Below are 19,425 nucleotides of genomic sequence, written 5' to 3'. Positions count from 1 at the left end.
ATTATTTTTATTAACATATAATGTATTATTTGCCCCAGGGGTACAGTCTGTGAATCGTCAGGCTTACACACTTCACAGCACTCACCATAGCACATACCCTCCCCAATGTCCATCACCCAACCACCCTCTCCCTACCCCCACCAGTTTGTTTTGTAAGATTAAGAATCTCTTATGGTTTGTCTCCCTCCCGATCCCATTTTGTTTTTTTCCCTCCCTAACCCCCCCACCCTCTCTCAAATTCCTCATATCAGAGACATCATATGATAATTGTCTTTTTCTGATTGACTTATTTTGTTCAGCATAATATCCACTAGTTCCTTCCACATTATTGCAAATGGCAAGATTTCATTTCTTTTTATGGCTGCATAGTATTCCATTGTATATATATACCACCTCTTCTTTATCCATTTATCTGTTGATGGACGTATAGGTTCTTTCCATAGTTTGGCTATTGTGGACATTGCTGCTATAAACATTCAGGTGCACTTGTCCCTTCGGATCACCACATTTGAATCTTTAGGGTAAATACCCAGTAGTGTGATTGCTGGGTCATAGGGTAGCTCAATTTTCAACTTTTTGAGGAAGCTCCATGCTGTTTCCCAGAGTGGCTGTACCAGCTTGCATTCCCACCAACAGTGTAGGAGGGTTTCCCTTTCTCCATATCTCCACATCCTCACCAGCATCTGTTGTTTCTCGACTTGTTAATTTTAGCCATTCTGACTGGTGTGAGGAAAGGCAGTGTTTTTAAATATTTATTTGTAAAATGTTTGTTATTCCTTTTCACTACTTTTTTAATGAATCAAAACTCACCATGTCAACAAAATTGTAACTTTAAAAAAAAATTTTTTTATTATGTTGTTAGTCACCATACAGTAAATAATTAGTTTTTGATATAGTGTTTCAAGATTCATTGCTTATGTACCACACCCAGTGCTCCATGCAATACATGCCTTCCTTACTACCCAGCACCAGGCCTCACCCATCCCTCCACACCCCTCTCTTCTAAAACCCTCAGCCAAAGACACAGATCTAGTGAAAAGAAGGGCCATATGCACCCCAGTGTTCATCACAGCAATGTCCACAATAGCCAAATGATGGAAAAAGCCAAGATGTCTTTCAGCAGACAAATGGATTAAGAAGGTATGACCCATATATACAATGGAATATTACTCACCCATCAAAATTATAACTTTTAAACTTCCATGACTAAATGTTAAGCAGCATCTTTTTGAGAAAATATATACATACTGTTTATATTTCAGAAGGGACAATCAATCAAACAGAGGGAAGCAAAGTCTTTCAGATAAAACTAGAGCTAGGTCTGGGGGGCAGGGGGGCTCAGTTGATTAAGTGTCTTCCTTTGCCCCAGGTCATGATCTTGGGATTCTGGGATGAGCCCTGCTTCACATGTGCAATGGGAAGCCTGCTTGTCCCTCTTCTTCTCCCTCTGTCCCTTACCATCCTTGTGATCTCTCTCTCCCAAATAAATTCCTAAAAAAAAAAAACAAAAACTTATTTTCTCTCTACTCATAGTTCAAAAATGCGACTAACATTTTATATGAGATCTTACAAGTAATTTTAAGTTGTATATTTCAAATTATTAGTAAATTATATACTCTGCATTTAGTTTATTCCTATTTCCAATTTAATTTTTTTAGCTGATATTTTATATTATATTATTTTATATTATCAGTACAGTAGAGCATGATAGATAGAATGGAACATTTGGGAGATCAGAATTATGAAGTTTTAAGAGGTGGTATTCACCAAAGTCACTTTAACCCCAGGAGAACACACATCCAGTTTGAACCATGTGTATGTGCTTATTCATTCATTCATTCATTCATTATAAAGGCAGAACTCAACCCTTACAGCATATTAGCATCCTCTGGGCTATTTTGTGAACTTTTAAAAGTTCACTATAGCTTGTCTCCAGTTTACAAAGGTAGGTAAAAATGGAACACTTTTGTGCATTTAAGTGAATGCAGAAGACATGGAGGAGGAGAGCAGGAAATTAATCCGTTTATGGTCTAGACAAACCCAGTGCAGATTACAACCACAGCCAACTTCACCCCGGCAAGCTGTACTCAGGAAACAATAGCATGTACCTTGGTAACGATAGCCTTTAAAATATCTGTGTCTTGGGTCACACATCTCCTCTGGAACATTTGCCTTCTACTCCTAAGAAAGTCAGTGGACTTATTCTCTGCCTTAATCCTTGTTCTTTCTTCCACATGGAATGTACTTCTCGGGCCCCTTCCTCTACTTCGCTTCTTAAAATCCTGTCATCCAGAACTCTGTTAAACTACTCTCTCCAAGAAGCCCATCCCTTAGTCATGTAAGCGTAGCTGTCTTATTCATACTCCAGTTGCGATATCGATCACATTCTGACTTGCATTCTCAAAATGGGAAGAGAAAAATGCATTCAAAAGGGGCCTACCAAAAGCAGTGTTGGAATAAGAGTGGAAGTGGATAGGAGAGTCAGGATATGTTTCCCAATTGCAGTGCAATTCCCAATTTCCTCTTATTCTCATGGAGATCCCAACACTCCCCTTTGGAGGTGTGCACCATCTCTCCACCCAGTGAGGACCATTGTGAATCATGAGATACAGTGACTGGAGTGTGTTGTTGGTAGTTAGAGCTGCAGAGCCTAACAGAAAGTTGAGAACTAATAATGAGGTTATTACAGAGCTATTTACAGAGGCCTACTCTGTGTACAACAAAAGCCGATAGGATTTTTGAAGAACAGAACTCATGGACTATTCCCCTTTAGCTCTCCAGTGGTTCCAGCTCAAGGCCAGATAAGAACTTGGTCAGTATCAGGTAGAGGAGAATTGACTCCATTTTATGAAGGTCTGGTTTTAATGGTGAGACCCTAAAACTGAAATGATATTACCCACTCTGTTGTACCATATAGTTTTTGTTAAAGATCTAAAAAGAGAAAATAAAAAGCTGATAAATGAAAAAAGGGAAAACTAAATGGGGGATGTTCCCCCAAATCCTCTTCTCTTGCACAGTATCTCTACTTGCTATGTTTTCAGATACCCAAAATATTTTTGCTCACTTTAATTTTACTTTGTGCAAATATGAGCCATCACTGCAAGAGTTCACAGGAGTTGTATAGCCTCTGAAAATTCTGGGGTGAACAGTGCGATGATGGAAATTTGGAGGGTAGAGAAAATGATGGTGGGGAAGAAAGTCGTAGGTTGGATGTTGCACTGTTGAGCAGAGGTGATGGGGGCTAAGATCAAAGCTATGGGCAGAAAGTAGGACCAGCTCTCCAAGACAATTCTCTCTTTCTGGTGCTACCCTTCCTTGGCAAGTGTAACCAGAATTTGTAACCAGAACTTCTGGGTGACACACTGCTAACACCAGCCTAGTTTCAAGACTTTGTTATAGTTCCCCAATAATTCCAGTTCCAAGATCATTGAAAACTTTGTTGTCTTAACAACATACCTCTAAGCAAAAGGTAAATCTCTTTGTCACCACTCACTTTTATTTTTTCTCCAAAACATTTTAGTCTCATATTCCTCTTGATTCAGGCCCTCAACTTCTCTTTTTCCCCTCTTGGCCATGAAAATCCCCTCATTGGTACAGAACAATTTAGCTCTGGCCTCAAATAACCCATTCAGTAAAACAAAAGCCTGATATTTTCAACTTCATTAGAATCCCTACAAAAAGCTTTGTTTCTTATCACTATCAGTACATTTTTTTAAAAATGTGATCACGGGCGCCTGGGCGGCTCAGTGGGTTAAGCCTTCGGCTCAGGTCATGATCTCAGGGTCCTGGGATCGAGGCCCGCATCGGGCTTTCAGCTCAGCAGGGAGCCTGCTTCCCTCTCCTTCTCTCTCTGCCTGCCTCTCTGCCTACTTGTGATGTCTGTCAAATAAATAAATAAAACCTTTTAAAAATAAATAAATAAATAAATGAATAAAATAAAAAATAAAAATGTGATCACTATACCTATGACCTATCTTTATAATCAGAAAATCATCATATGAGTTACTAAGGTAGATAATTTCTTATTTTTTCACATTTTATAATTTATTTGAAACATATTGAATATATAATAATATTTTAGTCAGATTTATTTAAAATCACATTTTGCTAGAAAACCTCATAGATTTCCTCAAAAAGAAACAAAGTTTTTAAAAATAAGTCTTGAATCATTGCTTGAAAAATTAAAACACAAAACTAAAAGATTTATTAAGGAAATATTTAAAACTGATGGGAAAGTATTAAAATTTTTAAAACATCAAAATTACATTATGATTAATGTGACATTTAGTAGACTGTGATAGGTTCACTAGTTAAGCCTTATGTTTTGTTATTTGTATTTAAAATATCTTAAATGTAGTATTATATATTACAGTATGTATAAATGTGATTTTTGTAATCATGTTGGTGTTAATGCTAAATAGAATGAGGAATCCCTTTTGATTAACTACTCATCTACTTGCTTGTCAATAGACCACGTTCTGTCATGGTCTCTATCCTACTTAATCAGCCAACAGCCCTATGATTTAGGTACTATCTCCATTTTACCAATGTGAAAACTGAGGTCTGCGGGGGTGAGTTAGTTACCCAAATCACAGGTTTGCACACATATTACAACTGAATCTTCCTCATTCCTTTTCACAGTTTAATATAATACACAGAAAATAGCATCCTCGTAGTAGTAAATCCAGACAAAGAAAACAACTTTTTCTGAAAATTTACCTCAGAGAACAACATAATTGTTTTATCAAATCTACTTCTGTTTGATCTCAACACAACTGATCCCATGAGCTTTCAAATGTGTGTGTTATATCCCATAAACATTTTTATTTTAAAAAGCTGAAGATTAGGGGCGCCTGGGTGGCTCAGTGGGTTAAGCCACTGCCTTCGGCTCAGGTCATGATCTCAGGGTCCTGGGATCGAGTCCCGCATCGGGCTCTCTGCTCAGCAGGGAGCCTGCTTCCTCCTCTCTCTCTCTCTGCCTGCCTCTCTGCCTACTTGTGATCTCTTTGTCAAATAAATAAATAAAATCTTAAAAAAAAAAATAAATAAAAAAAAAATAAAAAGCTGAAGATTATGTATTTGGGAGTGACATTTTACATCGTTTATATATCTTCTCATGGATCATTTACACAAATATTTATTACAGCAGCCTCACAAGGTTATCCATGTAAATACAAGTGGGGAGTTCACTCACTCAAACAGTATCACTTAAAATGCCCTAAATTATTTTTTTTAAAGACTTTATTTATTTCAAGAGTGAGAGAGAAAGAGAGAGAGCAATCAGGGTGAGGAGCAGAGGGGGTAGGGAGAGGGACAAGCAGATTCCGCACTGAGTGGGTGTATAGTAAATTGATCTTGACTCTCCTATCACCTTTCCATTCTTAATTAGCCCACCCAAATTACCTGTAGAGTATCTCTTCAAAGTATCTCTCAAATTCATCCAGTTTTCTGCAGGAGTGAGTGGAGGAGTGGAAGAGGCTTATTCCGAATGGCGGATATAGCTGCCCAGTTTGTAGAGCTGAAAATGAACAACCTTTATCTAAATAGTTTTTGTTGAAGATTCTGCCCCTTAAGACACTTGGCATAGAACCCTTTCGGAAAACTACAACAACAAGAAATTTTAAAAACCATATTCTACAGACCAAAGTACTCTTAAAAAGAAAAGATTTTAGCTAAGCCAGCAAACTTAGTTTGTGATAATTCACTTATTTTCCAAAAGAATATTTTACCATCTTAGTTTTTATCCCTTAAAGCATGCCTAAATTTAGACCAAATACAGTCCAAACTCTGTAGTTCTGACTTTATTCCTTCTGGGACCTCTGTTCATGCTTTTTCTAATATAATGTTCCCCTGTTAGCAATAGGAATGTAGGAAATTATCAGAAATTATAGAAAAAAGACATAGCTGAAAGCTTTGACCTTTCTTTCTTATGTTTAATTTCTATGACAAAATTTTTTAAAAAGTAAGGTAAATAAAAATGATCCAAGGGATCTCTTCAGATAGGATTTAATACATAAACCTTCAAGAAGAAAAGGTGAAAATCTTCAAAGAATCTAAGGTTCTTGAATTTCATTTCCATAACCTCTTTGAAGCCCAACATAGGCTCATTCTTTGAAAGACAACTGGTAGTGAGTGATATTGAAAGTCTTGACTAATTTTGATTTGTATCAGGACACTTTTGTAGAAGTAAAGAGGTATTCAGCACAAAGACCAACTCAATAATATTAACTCGTCACTCTAAACGTGGGATTCATTCAAAAGGGTCCTATGTTCCCATATCACCCTTCTGTCTTGGGCTAGGCTTCTTTGAAATATGCTGAGCAAGTCTGCTGATTAAAGAAAATCCAGAGGCTGCTAAGAAATAGAAATCTCATCAGATAAGAAGTTAAACATGAATAACGTAATAGTTTCAATGTAGTAATATAGAAATAATAGAGCACCCATGATTTATTTTAAACAAATTTGCCTCTACCATGAGAGTAATCCTGTTATATGAATCTTGATAGATTAGAGATCCCATCACTCCCCACAATCCTGGCTGAATCTTATAGATCAATAAAGTGCTGTGTGACTAACTGCTTAAAGTGCTTTTATTTTAAAGCATGGATTTACAATTTATAAGTGTACTGTAATAGGAACAACTTGCATTATGACCAAGAGAGGCAATTTATTTCACTACAGATTTTAAAAACCCAAGTAGATGAGGTACTTCTTCAAATAGCCTCTCCTTACAGCCAGCATAAGTTAGATAGGAGGTTGTAGATAGGAGAGGGAAAAATTAGCATGGAAGGCATTTTTAAAGAACATTATTTCTTCTCCTCTCAGGTTAAAAGGTAGCTGGGTATATGAAACTTCTATTTTGGCTGATTTTTGAACCTTAATAAAAATAACTACCAACTAAGTCCTCTGAGATTTGTGACTTAAAGCTAAATAAGATGGAAGAAACAATTAGCTGTTTGGGATTTCGTTTTCCCCAATTCAACCAGTCTACAAATTTGTCAAACAGTATTTATAGCCTATTATTAGGAACACCTAAAGACTCCTAGAATTTTAGATTCTACATACCACCAATATTTGCCAAATCAGCCTTCTGTAGCAAGTAGGTAACTACTTGCTAAAAATTATGTATTCAGCTTAATGATGATTGTAAGTAGTTTTTGTCTCCATGGGAAAAATGAAGAATGAAATCAAAGGGCACATACTCTCCTGACTCTTTCTTCTGTAGATGGAAACTCATACAAAAAAAGTCTCTCCACTGAAGAATTTGATTATAAACACTAAAAATTAGGAAACTTGCAATGTTTGGAGTTTCTAGGGTAGAAACAATTCATTGCTCTTGTTGTGGATGAATATGCAAGGAAAACAGTGCCATTTGAAATCCCTCATGTCTACACTGGATGGTTGGTTGTGGTGTTGCAAGGTGGAAAGTCAGAAATCTTTGACACAAAAATGATAACAGGGTTTTCACTAATTTACAGCTTTTGATTTCTTAAGTATAGATACTCACCCCAGTCACATATTTATGCTGACTCTTAAGTTAATGAGTATACTCCTGGAGTCACAAATCTCTATTATTTCTCCTCCGTGGTATTGGCAAGAAAGCCTTTGATTCCTTCTTATAGCCTTTTGCTTTGAAATCCCCCTGAGTGTAGGATGTGTGTGACCTTGGTATCAGTCCTTAGCCAGTCTCCTACCGCCGGTTTTACTACACAGAGTGGCAGTAAAAAGAGTTTTATCTCTTAGGAAATGCTTCTCACAGATTTTACTATCAAACTATTCATTCTTTTCTGAAGAACTGAATTTGGAATCATAGTAGCTTGTCAGAGCAGGAAGATGAAAAATGACATGTTTACTCTACACTTCTCAACTTGAAATTTTGCAATTGTATCTCTGCAAGCAACAAGGAATGCTTTCACTCTTTCAAATCCAATGGAAACTTATACTTTTGGCTCAGGGAGTTAGCACTGTGTATGACCAAGTTCTTTGGTTTAGTTTGAAGTACATGGCTCGGGGCTTGAGGGTCCAGCGATGCTCCTTAGAAGATATGTGACCTTGGGCAATAAAAATTTTGGGGGGGGGAATTAAATGATAAAACATTTGAAGCACTTAGCATAGTGTAAATAACTTTTCTCTTAATGTTCACTGTTTTTCTTTTTGCTGCTAATATTATTGTTATTAATTAATAATTTTTTCATTCTTTGCATTAATATTCTTTTTTGCTCAAATCACTCATTACTCATTACTGATTTAATAAACCGATACATAACAATATATTTGTGTTAGAATACAAATAGACTAATTTTAACCAGAATTTTAAATTGTAATTGCTGTATTATTAGCACTTGTGATTTCGTTCCTCACCCGCTCTTCTTATTGGTGAGTTCTTTATCCTTAGTGTTCTTGCCCATTGTAAAAGTTTCTCTCAAAAAATTTAAGAACCAGGGCATTACTTATATTCCTCCTTTAGCTCAGCCTATTCTTTCACTCTGTTCCATTATAATCTAGCCCTAAGTAACAGAATACTAGATCAAAAGTTTAAGCCAAGAGTCTAAGATGTCAGAAATAAATCCTGTGAGACAGGAATTTCAGAGAGGATTAAAGGCCAATTATGGGATGCTTATGATCCTTACCCAACTCAAACAAAGGAAAGGGTCAGGTTGTTAATGGTTGAAAAAGGATTTGTGAGAAGATTTTCTTTAATGAGCGATCTGCTGTTGGGAAAGGTGTAGAAATGCTTCCCTCTTTACCTCAAATTAAGAGAAAAGAACTGTACCAGGACCCTCAGGGATATTGGGAATGGAGTCTAATGCTTACGTGAGATGTAACAGATTAGCTGGTGACTGATGAGCCACAAGAGAGGAGGCTACGTAGGTTTCAGTCTTTCCTCAAGTAATTTATGGGAACAACTGCCTCATGAGTGTTTTGTGTGAACCAAATGTGGCCCACCCATATTTGGAAGAATGAAAGGACCTCACCAGACAGAAGCTAACGATGTAATAATAAAATCCCTGGGGGTTGTGAACACTGTAAAGGAACACTGTAAAGGAGTTTCATGTGCACATAGCAAGGAGGTAAGACATGTCCAGCCATGGCCTCTGGCAAGAAGTCCCTGAAGAGCCTGTGAATGTGTTCACGGGAGAATTAGCTTCCAGCACCTACCAGGTCTAGTGAGTATGAAGTCCTCCCACAGTGCTGGTCAAGTAGGAACTTGGCTTCTCCTCTCAGACCTTTCTCTGTCTTGCTCCAGCTCAGGAGACAAGGTAGCCAGTTGGGGGAGAGTGAAACAGAAACATCAACCATCCCCCACCATACACCACTTCTGGGCTCTGCCACAAACTCAAGGTTGGAAAGGAATTTTCTATATTCTTTGTTTTAAGATTGATGTGTAATATATGTAACCAGACTATCTAATATCAGAATTGAGACTTTGACCACTTAACGGGATCACACAATGTTTTTATTATCTAAGGTTGATTGCAAAAGTGATGATACCACCAGAAAATTTCATAGATAGGTAACTTTCTTTTTTGAATATAGCTTTTTTAAAAAATATTTTATTTATTTGACAGAGAGATCACAAGTAGGCAGAGAGGCAGGCAGAGAGAGAGGAGGAAGCAGGATCCCCGAGGAGCAGAGAGCCTGATGCGGGGCTCGATCCCAGGACCCTGAGATCATGACCTGAGCTGAAGGCAGAGGCTTTAACCCACTGAGCCACCCAGGCACCCCTTTTTTTAATATATCTTAAAGAGAAAACAGGAAACAAAATAATGTCGCTTTGTAATAACACCCCGTAGGCTTTGTACATTAATTTTGTAACCTCAATAAAAAAATCTGTTGTACCTAAGACAACACAGTCTTACAATCTATGCTAAAGGAATTATCTCAAAGATAACTGGTATAAAGCTTAACTATTAATTTACATATATATACATGTATATGTATATTTCTCTTTCTTTTTTTTTTTTTTTTTTTTGAATGAGAGAGAAATAAAGAAAGAGTGCATGAGCGGGGGCGGGAGGTGCAGAGGGAGACAGAATTTTAAGCAGACTCCTTGTTGAGTGCAGAGTCCCACTTGGGGCTCAATCTCACAGCCCTGAGATCACGACCTGAGCAGAAACAAAGAGTAAGATGCTTAACTGACTGCAACACTAAGATGCTTGCTCCTTAACTGTTAGGATATTTTTTATAAAAGTTCAAACAGAAAAAGCATGTCATCATATATGACTATTTCCTGAAATAGTAAAGTATTTTTGACTCAAAAATTAATTTCTGCTAATTTTGTTTGCTTTCTTTTTCACCTAAGACTCTTTTATCTATACATTTTGCTGCATATTTATTTTTGATAGATTCTCTGCGACTTCTCTAGAACTGTTGGCACATTTTCCATGTTAATTTTTTTTCTTCAAGGTTTATATAGAAGATGAGTGATTCTTGGATTATAAATTCCATTAGTGTATTTTGGCAGATTATGTCTTATCTTAAAAATTACTATGTTCTTACAGTCATTTGTTTAAATTCATAGTCATTTGTTTAAATTCATAGCAACTAAGGAGTGTGTGTTAAAAGACACTGATCATTAGAGCATTTGTTTAAAACCATCTGCTTTAAAAAATTCAAGAAAAGGTGCCTGGATGGCTCAGCGGGTTAAGCATCCTCTTTTAATTTCAGCTTGGGTTATGGTCTCAGGGTCATGAAGCCCTGCCTCGAGCTTGAGGTAGGCCCGGAGCCTGCTTAAGATTCTCTATTTCTCCCTCTCCTGCTGATTTCTCCCCAAGAAAAGCATGCATAATTTTTATGTTTGATTTAATAGATGTTTAAACATGTCTCATTTAGTTTGGTTCTGTATTACCAAATTAAATTGCAACTGCACAATGTTGTACAACTGCCAGAAGACTCGTTGTACTCTATAAATCCACAGTCTGAAAAGAAAGTATTTGGTATCTTTGGAGAAATGTGCCGTAAAATCCATTGTGAAACTGAGTCTTCAGCATGTGACTGCATTGTTTCAGATTCCTGACTTTATTAGGTTTTTTCCACAGGCTTATTTTGTTCTTGTTTATTTGTTTGCTTGTGTTGTAGGTGAACCTGATCTTCGTAAGAACTCAGAAGATCTAGTAAACACTGAAGAAAAACGTGCTGATGCACATTCATAGGTTTGAAATACCTTAAAGGCTTCTGTCAGTTTAAACATGAGAGGTAACTTTATTTTTTAGACAAGAAACCTAATTCCTGGAATGAATGGTTTGTTGAATGTCGTAGAGACAAAGTTATCTCATTTCAATGTCCTCCTGGAATCTTTTTTTTTTTTTTAAGACTTTATTTATTGATTTGACAGAGAGAGACACAGCGAGAGAGGGAACACAAGCAAGGGGAGTGGGAGAGGGAAAAGCAGGCCTCCTGCTGAGCAAGGAGCCTGATTCAGGGCTCAGTCCCAGGACCCTGGATCGTGACCTAAGCCAAAGGCAGACACTTAATTACTGAACCACCCAGGTGCCCATCTCCTGGAATCTTTTAAAAAAGTCTCTCTGATTTTCTGAAGCAAAATCTTAAATATTTACTTTTTCAAAGAGTTTAATTTGCTCATCAATAAAAAATATACTTAGCAAGATTTCTTAGACCTTTAAAAATAATAATCTGTAAACTGTGGACAAGTTTAATACTGCTCTCTCTTTCTACTTCATATAGGAAGTATGAATGTTTACACTGGGTGATAACAACAAAGTAAGGACGTATTATGAAACAAACATCAGTGTTTGCTCAAACCTAGAGACATTTGTTTGCCTCCATAGTTCTCTTTTTAAAAATTCAGCTTCTAGGGCTTGCTCTCCATCTACCAAATTATTGACTCTGGGAATGAGGCCTTGGAAACCTAAATTTTTAATAATCCTGTCTGTGGTGTTTCTGTACACCATAGTGGAGAACCGTTGTCTTGGGCCTGCTGGGGAAGTGCAAGCTGCTAGAAGGGAAGGTTTATATGTAAGATTTATTTATAGAGGAGATGTCTTACTGTCTCCTTAAAAAGTAAGAAATAATAATTCACATGTTATAATGAATCCTGCTTTTGAGGTGATGGTTGGGGGCAAGAGAAAATGCTTAGGAGGGGGATATACCAAGTCTTTGAGTTTCTCTTGGTAGCTCCTCACATATTGCTTTAGATACAAAAGAGCTAAACTGTGATTAGCTTGTAAGATGATACATCTCTAAGTGTTCCCGAGTTGGTTGTAAGACTGTGTTTTATTGATAACAGTAGCTTCATTCATGGCTACTATCTAGAGTCAGACCCTGTGATGAGCATCTTACATGTGTTCATCTCCCTTAGTCCTCTCAACAATTTCAGAGCTGGTGATTGTGATTCCTGTTTTACATATGAAGCTTAGGTAGAAATCAAGCCAACAGAGTGGCTGTTCAATTAAAACCCATGTATGTCTATATGTAATAATTTTAATATATTTCCCATATTAGCTATAGCAATTCCTCTTCATACCCTCCATCCAGACTATAAATTTATTGCCTTTGGAGCTCATGGCTGTTTCAGAGCAGTTCTTAGGTTCTGATGATATATGATGGAGGCTCCAAGTATGTTTTAGGGAAAACTAAATTCAGTGGCGTATTTATGGGTGTTTTAAGTACAAAAAGTTTTTGTTTTGTTTAGTTTTTGTTTTTGTTTTGTCAAATAAATAGCATCAGAACATGGAGTTAAACAAAATTAAGCGAGTCTTTCCTATTGATGTCATCAATCTAATGCACACTATGTAGCTTACAAAGGAAAAAAGTCTACAATCGGCATTTCTTATACATTCGTGATATGGAACTGGAATACTTATGAACATTTTCCAAAAATTCTGTGCAGGGAACACAGGTCACCAGTGCATTTGTAAAATGCACTGGTGACCTGTGTTCCCTGTCCAATCTATGAAGATGTCTAAGGCAAAAAAGTATATAGATCTGTAAAATTCTGGCATCTCATCAGTAAAAGATTTCAGGGAGATTCAAATGGCAGTTAATGAGGTCTCTTTTTTTCTCTTTTTCAACTACAAAGACCCCAAAGCTGGAAGGATTTGAGACCTACTCAAAGAGTAGGGTTCAAACTCAAGCAGGCTGTTAGACAATTTTTTTCCCATCAGCACTAACCAAACCTTGTAGTTTTTGTCTCAGTTTGAGAAAGCTCTGCCTTTAGTGCACAGTCAGTATTCCAGAAATCACGGCCTTTCATAGGTGAAATTTATATGTCTTTAAGAAATAGGCAGGTCTCTTAAGTAAAGGAAGTAGAAAACCAACAGGAGTGGTGACAGTTGGTAACTGTGACTCAGGCCCAGTGTTTGGGAGACAAGAGCAGTGGTCAGCCTTGGAAACAGAAAGAACACAGAGCACCTGACCTGAAGGCAGCAGACACCCAGTCTTTGCCTCCAACATATTTTCACCATGTACAAATTAAGGACCCATGTTTCCAGGTGTTTCCGTTGGCTAAGAGATTTTTTTTTTTTAAATTTTTTTTTTTTTTTTTAATTTATTTAGTCAGAGAGAGAGAGCGAGAGCAAGCACAGGCAGAGTCAGAGGGAGAAGCAGGCTCCCCGTGGAGCAAGGAGCCCGATGTGGGACTCGATCCCAGGACGCCGGGATCATGACCTGAGCCGAAGGCAGCTGCTTAACCAACTGGGCCACCCAGGCATCCCGGCTAAGAGATTTTTTTACGTAAAATCTTTCCATTTTTAATGTGGGCTCAAAGTTTTTTGAAATACCATGTAGACCAAATAAAATACATGTGGTCAGATTTTGCCTACAATCTCCCAGATGTCAACCATACCTTCTTGTGACCTCTAGCTAACTCTTTCTCTGGTCTCCATCATGAAAAGTATAGATTTTACGGCAGCCTGGCCATAGCTCTGAGGGCCACTGCCTGCTTCATTCTCAGTGTTATGGGCCCCAGTATGGGATATTTTCTCAGGAAACATTGAAGTCTAGTTCAAGATGCACCATGATGAAACCTCATCAATCAATGTGCAACACTACACTTAGGGCAAGAAATAAGCCTTTGAAATCTGTTTTTCACATTGCTGTATAACTTCACATTGCTGTGTAACGTCACACTTCTGAGAGATTTCTGTCCACAGAACTATTTGGTTTTGCCTACTTTTTCAAAATGTTTCTGTTAATTAGAATGAATGAGATTGGAATTGGATGTACAATGCCATGCTGCTTTACTATTTAAAAAGAGGCTGGAATATAATTTATTATATTGTCATCCTGGAAGGGTAGGCTTTTGGTGCCCCCAAAGCAAACCAATATCAGACCCAGTACTCCCTGGGAGGAGAAGTGTTCCCCATTCCTTCCAATCCTGCTTTTTAGTGATGCGTGTACATCCAAGAAGAAGTCAAAGCCTAATGGATTGTGGGCTGGAGTGAGTCTGTGCATTTGCTTGGTTGATGTCTACACTGACTTAAGATCCGTTTTGAATATCTTCAAGCAGGACTTGTGCTCTTGAGTTCACGACAGTCCTGGTGACTCCACTGGTTTTACACATACACAGGCCCACTTACCCCATTTATACTGCCTTCTAGGCTTGTAGAGTCCTTGAGTTTGTGATCTCTAATCCGAACAATCCACATTTTATTGTAATTAAAATATGGAAACATACACACACATGCATATACACACAAAGAGGAATTCTAAGAAGATAGACAATGAATATCTATTATATACTGATTAAATCCCTTATTCCTGACAAGGTGTATAAAGTCCCATGTGATATTACCACACAGTTACTGATGCATATGTATGACTAAAATTTGATCTTCGTTTTCATTTGGATTTTATTTCAGGATAATGAGAACAGGACTAAAACATCCTAAGTCCTCAACTTTCCACAACGTCATGTTCTCCCTTTTCAACACACACCTGGATCAGGCCATTTTAAAGGACTCTTAGAAGGAATTTACAGTAGGAAGAACATAAATCCTGAACTAGTAATTCTGACCAAACAAATACATTCAAAATCACCATAAGAGTTTTTGGCCAGTGCTTCTGCCATTGTCTTTCCTCCAGAAAAGTCTTAATGGAAATGTTTTGATTGTTTTGATCTAGCTTTTTCAGGCAAGTTGAAGAAATTTTAAGACAAAAGTTGGATAGTTTAAAATTTTCATCACTCTGAATCCAGTTATAGCACAGGTGACCTTGCAACACATGTGCAAAATATGAGGCATTTTTAAAATTTACGTATTGTTTTATACAGAGTTCTATAGTTATCGGTATTTCAAGGTTTTAAGTAAAAGGAAAGAAAAGCAGAATTATGGAAAACAATTTTTTTGTAGCCCTGAAGAACAAGCTAGTTAGATTGTCCTTATTTTAAATACACGGAAGCGACACGAGAGGCGGGGCTGCTGAGAAGCTGTGGTTGAAGGCCTGTGACGACAGGGGAGCTTTAGCCTGGCTCTGCCACCTGACGACCACTGCATTGTAACTCTCACGTTGGGAAACCACAGTGAAACCCATCCCTGAAACCAGCGGACCAATTCTCATCCATCCCTGTGGTTTCAGAGCACGAATATGTCAACCACGTCATCACGATGCAAGTCACACGTTAGCTACACTCCGGGACAAGAACCCTCAGCCATTGTTGGAGACAGACGTCAGAACTAAGAATGGAATTCGTCCCCTGGGGTGTTGATCCCATTAGGACATAACAAAATATATTACAAGCCCAGGGATAAATGACAAGAAGTGCGTGCGTGTGTGTGTGTGTGTGTGTGTGTGTGTGTTGAAAAATACCTATGAAAATGGAAACCCACGCTTTTCTGTACAGATCATTTTATTTGGCGTGACTTTATAATTTTACTACACAGAAACAGACTGCAACTCTTGGAGACTCCGCTTGCTTGTCATGTTTTGCCTGAGCATGTGCAGAGCCTGTCCTTTGCTCCAAACTGAAGAACAACTTTTGTTTGTTATTAGCTGACAAGAAAGGTCGCACAATTAGGGGCTGCAACTTTTCACTGTGCAAACACTTCAATGATTCTGAGATGAATCTATCTTTGTAAAAGGCAAAAACTGGATGGAAAAAAATCAAAAGTAGCCATCAATTAAAGAATAAAGTGAAGGAGGGTCCATATCGATTTTCTGTTGCACCTGCTCTTTTCTTGGTTCCCACAAGGCTAAGCAATATTTTAGAAATTGATATAATCAGAAGCTTTTAAGTCTGAGTGGTGGGATTTTACAACCCACAACTTAGATCTCCTTTAATGTGTAAGCCATATCCTATATGCATATTAGGTATGCATTGTTCTAATTTAAGATACATGTGTGCATAGACTATGTATAAAATGCTTTTAAATGTTCTGTGAATAAGGTCCTTAGTTTTTGGTTCACCTGAATCTTCTGTAGAACTCAGCTAAATAATTGATTTGTATCATAGACATTATAATGCAATTGATATTTTAAATGTAAGCAGTACAAACTCATCTATGATGGCATAGTGGGGGGAGATTTATAGATATGTACATCACGGTGACTTTTTGTCTTTTAACAATGGACTTTTTATTTCTATTTATGAAGAAATTATAACTACTGCTTTCAATGTCTTTTTAAAAGTAGCTATTTACCAGCTAGAAAATATTGTGCATTGAAAATAGAATCTGAGTATCTGGGAAGTGTAATTACTTTTGTTCTTATTTGAGCCAGTTGTCTTTCCATAAAACAAGAGAATCTCTCCAGGGAGAAGTACATTCAATCATTGCTTCTCAAGAGTCATAGGAAACTTGTCTGCTTGGTTTCTATTGATACTTTAGGACCTATAGACTTTGTTACTAAAAAAAGAGAGAGAGAGAGCGCGCGCAATATAATGAATCCATCAGCTTCTGTATATGGCCTCTTCCTTAATTTTCCAGGTTATTTAACTTATACAGCATCATGACTGAACTTCCAAAGGGGGTGGAGAAAACACACTCCACTTCTTCAGAATTGTCACCCTGTTGATGTGCTTTTTCTCTTATTCATCTCCCTTCCTCTCTCCGTTCCCTTCTTCCTCCCCTTTCTACTTCTCTCCTTTTCATTTCCCTTCTTCTTACTTTCCTTCTCTCTCCCCAAGACAGCTACTAGTTAGAGAGAAACTGGCGGGAGTCCGCGTGGAGGGCACCAGTGCCTGTCCTTTCCGCAAACACCCATGTGGTGCTAGTCCGTCCTGAAGAAAGGGAGGGTGAGTAGGGCTGCTAAGTCTGGGATGTCCTGCTTTGCATTTTTATCCTCAGCGACACAACATATATCTAACAATCTCATATGTCTTTTTATTCAACCAGTAGCTCTTTTATTTGATTTTTAACATGACAAGCTACAATTCTTGTGTTTTTACTCTGCTGTAATTCTCTGCATTTCCTATTACATGTGATTGTTAAATAAATCATACTTGAGGGAAAATATTGTGAAACATTTGGTGTCTGATATAATTTAATTTGGTGGGGCATTGAAAAGTTGGGGAAATCAGGGAAAATCAGGGAGATATCAGTTTTGATATGAGCGCTGTCAGAAAATGGTTTTTGCTCTATTAAAGAAATATTCATTGAATATTTATTATTGTGGCTATTATTCGCAAGCTCCTGGCTAAATGCATGTTGCAGAGAGGAATGTGGAGTCCTGAATCTTATCTCTATAAATTTCATCTTTTATAGGGGAGATAATTCATACACAAATAATGGCACATATAAAATACACAAAATGCCACATATAAAAGTAACCAGATGCAAGTAAAATGCACCCCTGGGTATTTAGGAAGGTAAAAATTGTTTCGACCTTCCAGACTTCTAAGAAGACTTCCTCGAGACGACTGCCCACGAGTCGATACTTCCTTTACAAATAATAATGAAGCTCATACTTGGTGCCTATTTTCTATGTACAGCCTTCATGAAGACACTTAACATGTATTATCTGTAATCCACGATAATCCAGCCAAGTGGGTATTGATATGAGCAAGGAAACCAAGTCTCAGAGAAAGAGCGCAAGGCCAGGTCTCAGGTGATGGGCTCCAGACTGGATTTGCTTCTGGGTCTCTTCGGCACCGAAGACTCCTTTTGCTTTCTACCTCATCTGTTAGGATGGAGCAGAAGCACAGCAGAAAGGAAAGCGTGGCGGAGAACAAGGTGAGTAAGGTGACAGCTGAGAATAATAAAGAAGCAAAGAGCGTCAAATGAAGGTGAAGACCCGGAGAGTTTCAACTAATTGAATTAAGAGTAATTGGCAAAAAAAAAAAAAAAAAAAAGAAAAAAAGAGAGAGAGAGAGTAATTAGCACGATATGCATCACGTTTCAGACTGACCCCATGGTGCCAAAGCACTCCGTTCAAATACAAAAATGTATGTACTCGTCAGAGCATGACATTTAGCTGAGCTTTTTCCTTCAAGTGTGATTCCATGGTAAATTTCCACATAATAGCAAAAAGCTTTCAAAGGCCATATTTTAATTCTGAAGTATAATTTAGATATAAAACATATTTCCTTTGGAAGCTATATCAAGCCTTCTGCCCTCAAATTGCTTTTCTAAGTATTACAAAGCCTATCCACCATCTAGTACAAGCCTTAAACAAAGACAGTATATATTTTAGAGTTAAAAAACAAACAACTGCTAATGTCCCACATTACATATCTATGATTTCTTTGGAGGGAATCCCAAATACTTAAACTATAAATCCTTATGGGCCAGCATGTATACTTAAAGCTCTATATGGGGCCATATGTTCTTTAGTAACATTAATAAATGTTTGGGTTATTTGCTTTAGATTTCTGATGTTTAGAGAGCTTCCTTTTCATCTCAGGCTAATACTTTTTTTTTTTTTTTAATCTCTCATAACTAAAGATACCATTATGTAGTGTTTCTTATAGTATATTCTCACTATGGCATTAAAAGTATTTTCTGACATTGTCTCTTTTACTCCTTATAAGTACTCTCTGAGGAATCTTATCCCCATCTATGGATGAGGAGTCACGGCAGAGGGTGAAATAATGTGTGTTAGGCCACACAGCTCCTCAGGGGAGGAGCCGGGATTTGAAGTCTAAGAGAATGTGATTCCCGAACCGTGAAGCTGGACTGCCTCTGGTCACTGTGGGAGGTTGTGTCATGTCTTCTCCATCCACCATATCCATCACCTTCCTTTTCTCTCCTTCCATATGCAGACACTTGTCTTTAAAAACTGCCACTGGAGGGAGCAGAATTGCCAGTGACCACCAAGAGGGGCTGGTGCACTTCGGTGAACCCTTGAATCATGTTTTACAGTAGAGAAGGATGCCTTTGATTTCTGTGGACAGGAGAATTATTTTGCATGCTTAATATGTGACCTTAAAAATCTGGTGTTGTTTTTTTTTTGTTTTTTTTTTTTTTTTTTAGATAACCTACTGGGGTTCAGTCTAGGCTTTGCTACTTAGAGTGTGTCCCCTCCCCTAGGACT

The 19,425-nt window shown here is 37.6% G+C and overlaps 1 protein-coding gene across 2 annotated transcripts in view; it reads left to right on the top strand.

The window, feature by feature from the left end:
• PDE1A (phosphodiesterase 1A) overlaps nt 1-17,553 on the top strand; it is a 351,047-nt gene extending 333,494 nt beyond the window's left edge. For both annotated transcript variants that reach the window (XM_059394291.1, XM_059394292.1), the window contains 2 exons: nt 11,080-11,196; nt 14,820-17,553. In XM_059394291.1, the coding sequence (XP_059250274.1) occupies nt 11,080-11,153 (74 nt within the window). In that variant the 3' untranslated portion in view covers nt 11,154-11,196; nt 14,820-17,553. The remainder of the gene's footprint in view (nt 1-11,079; nt 11,197-14,819) is intronic.
• Nucleotides 17,554-19,425: the final 1,872 nt, after the last annotated feature.

Source organism: Mustela nigripes, chromosome 3 (assembly GCF_022355385.1).
Source record: "Mustela nigripes isolate SB6536 chromosome 3, MUSNIG.SB6536, whole genome shotgun sequence".
In the NCBI taxonomy this organism is placed as follows: domain Eukaryota; kingdom Metazoa; phylum Chordata; class Mammalia; order Carnivora; family Mustelidae; genus Mustela; species Mustela nigripes.
Note: the sequence above shows the minus strand (reverse complement) of the source record. Positions and strands in the feature narration are given on the sequence as shown.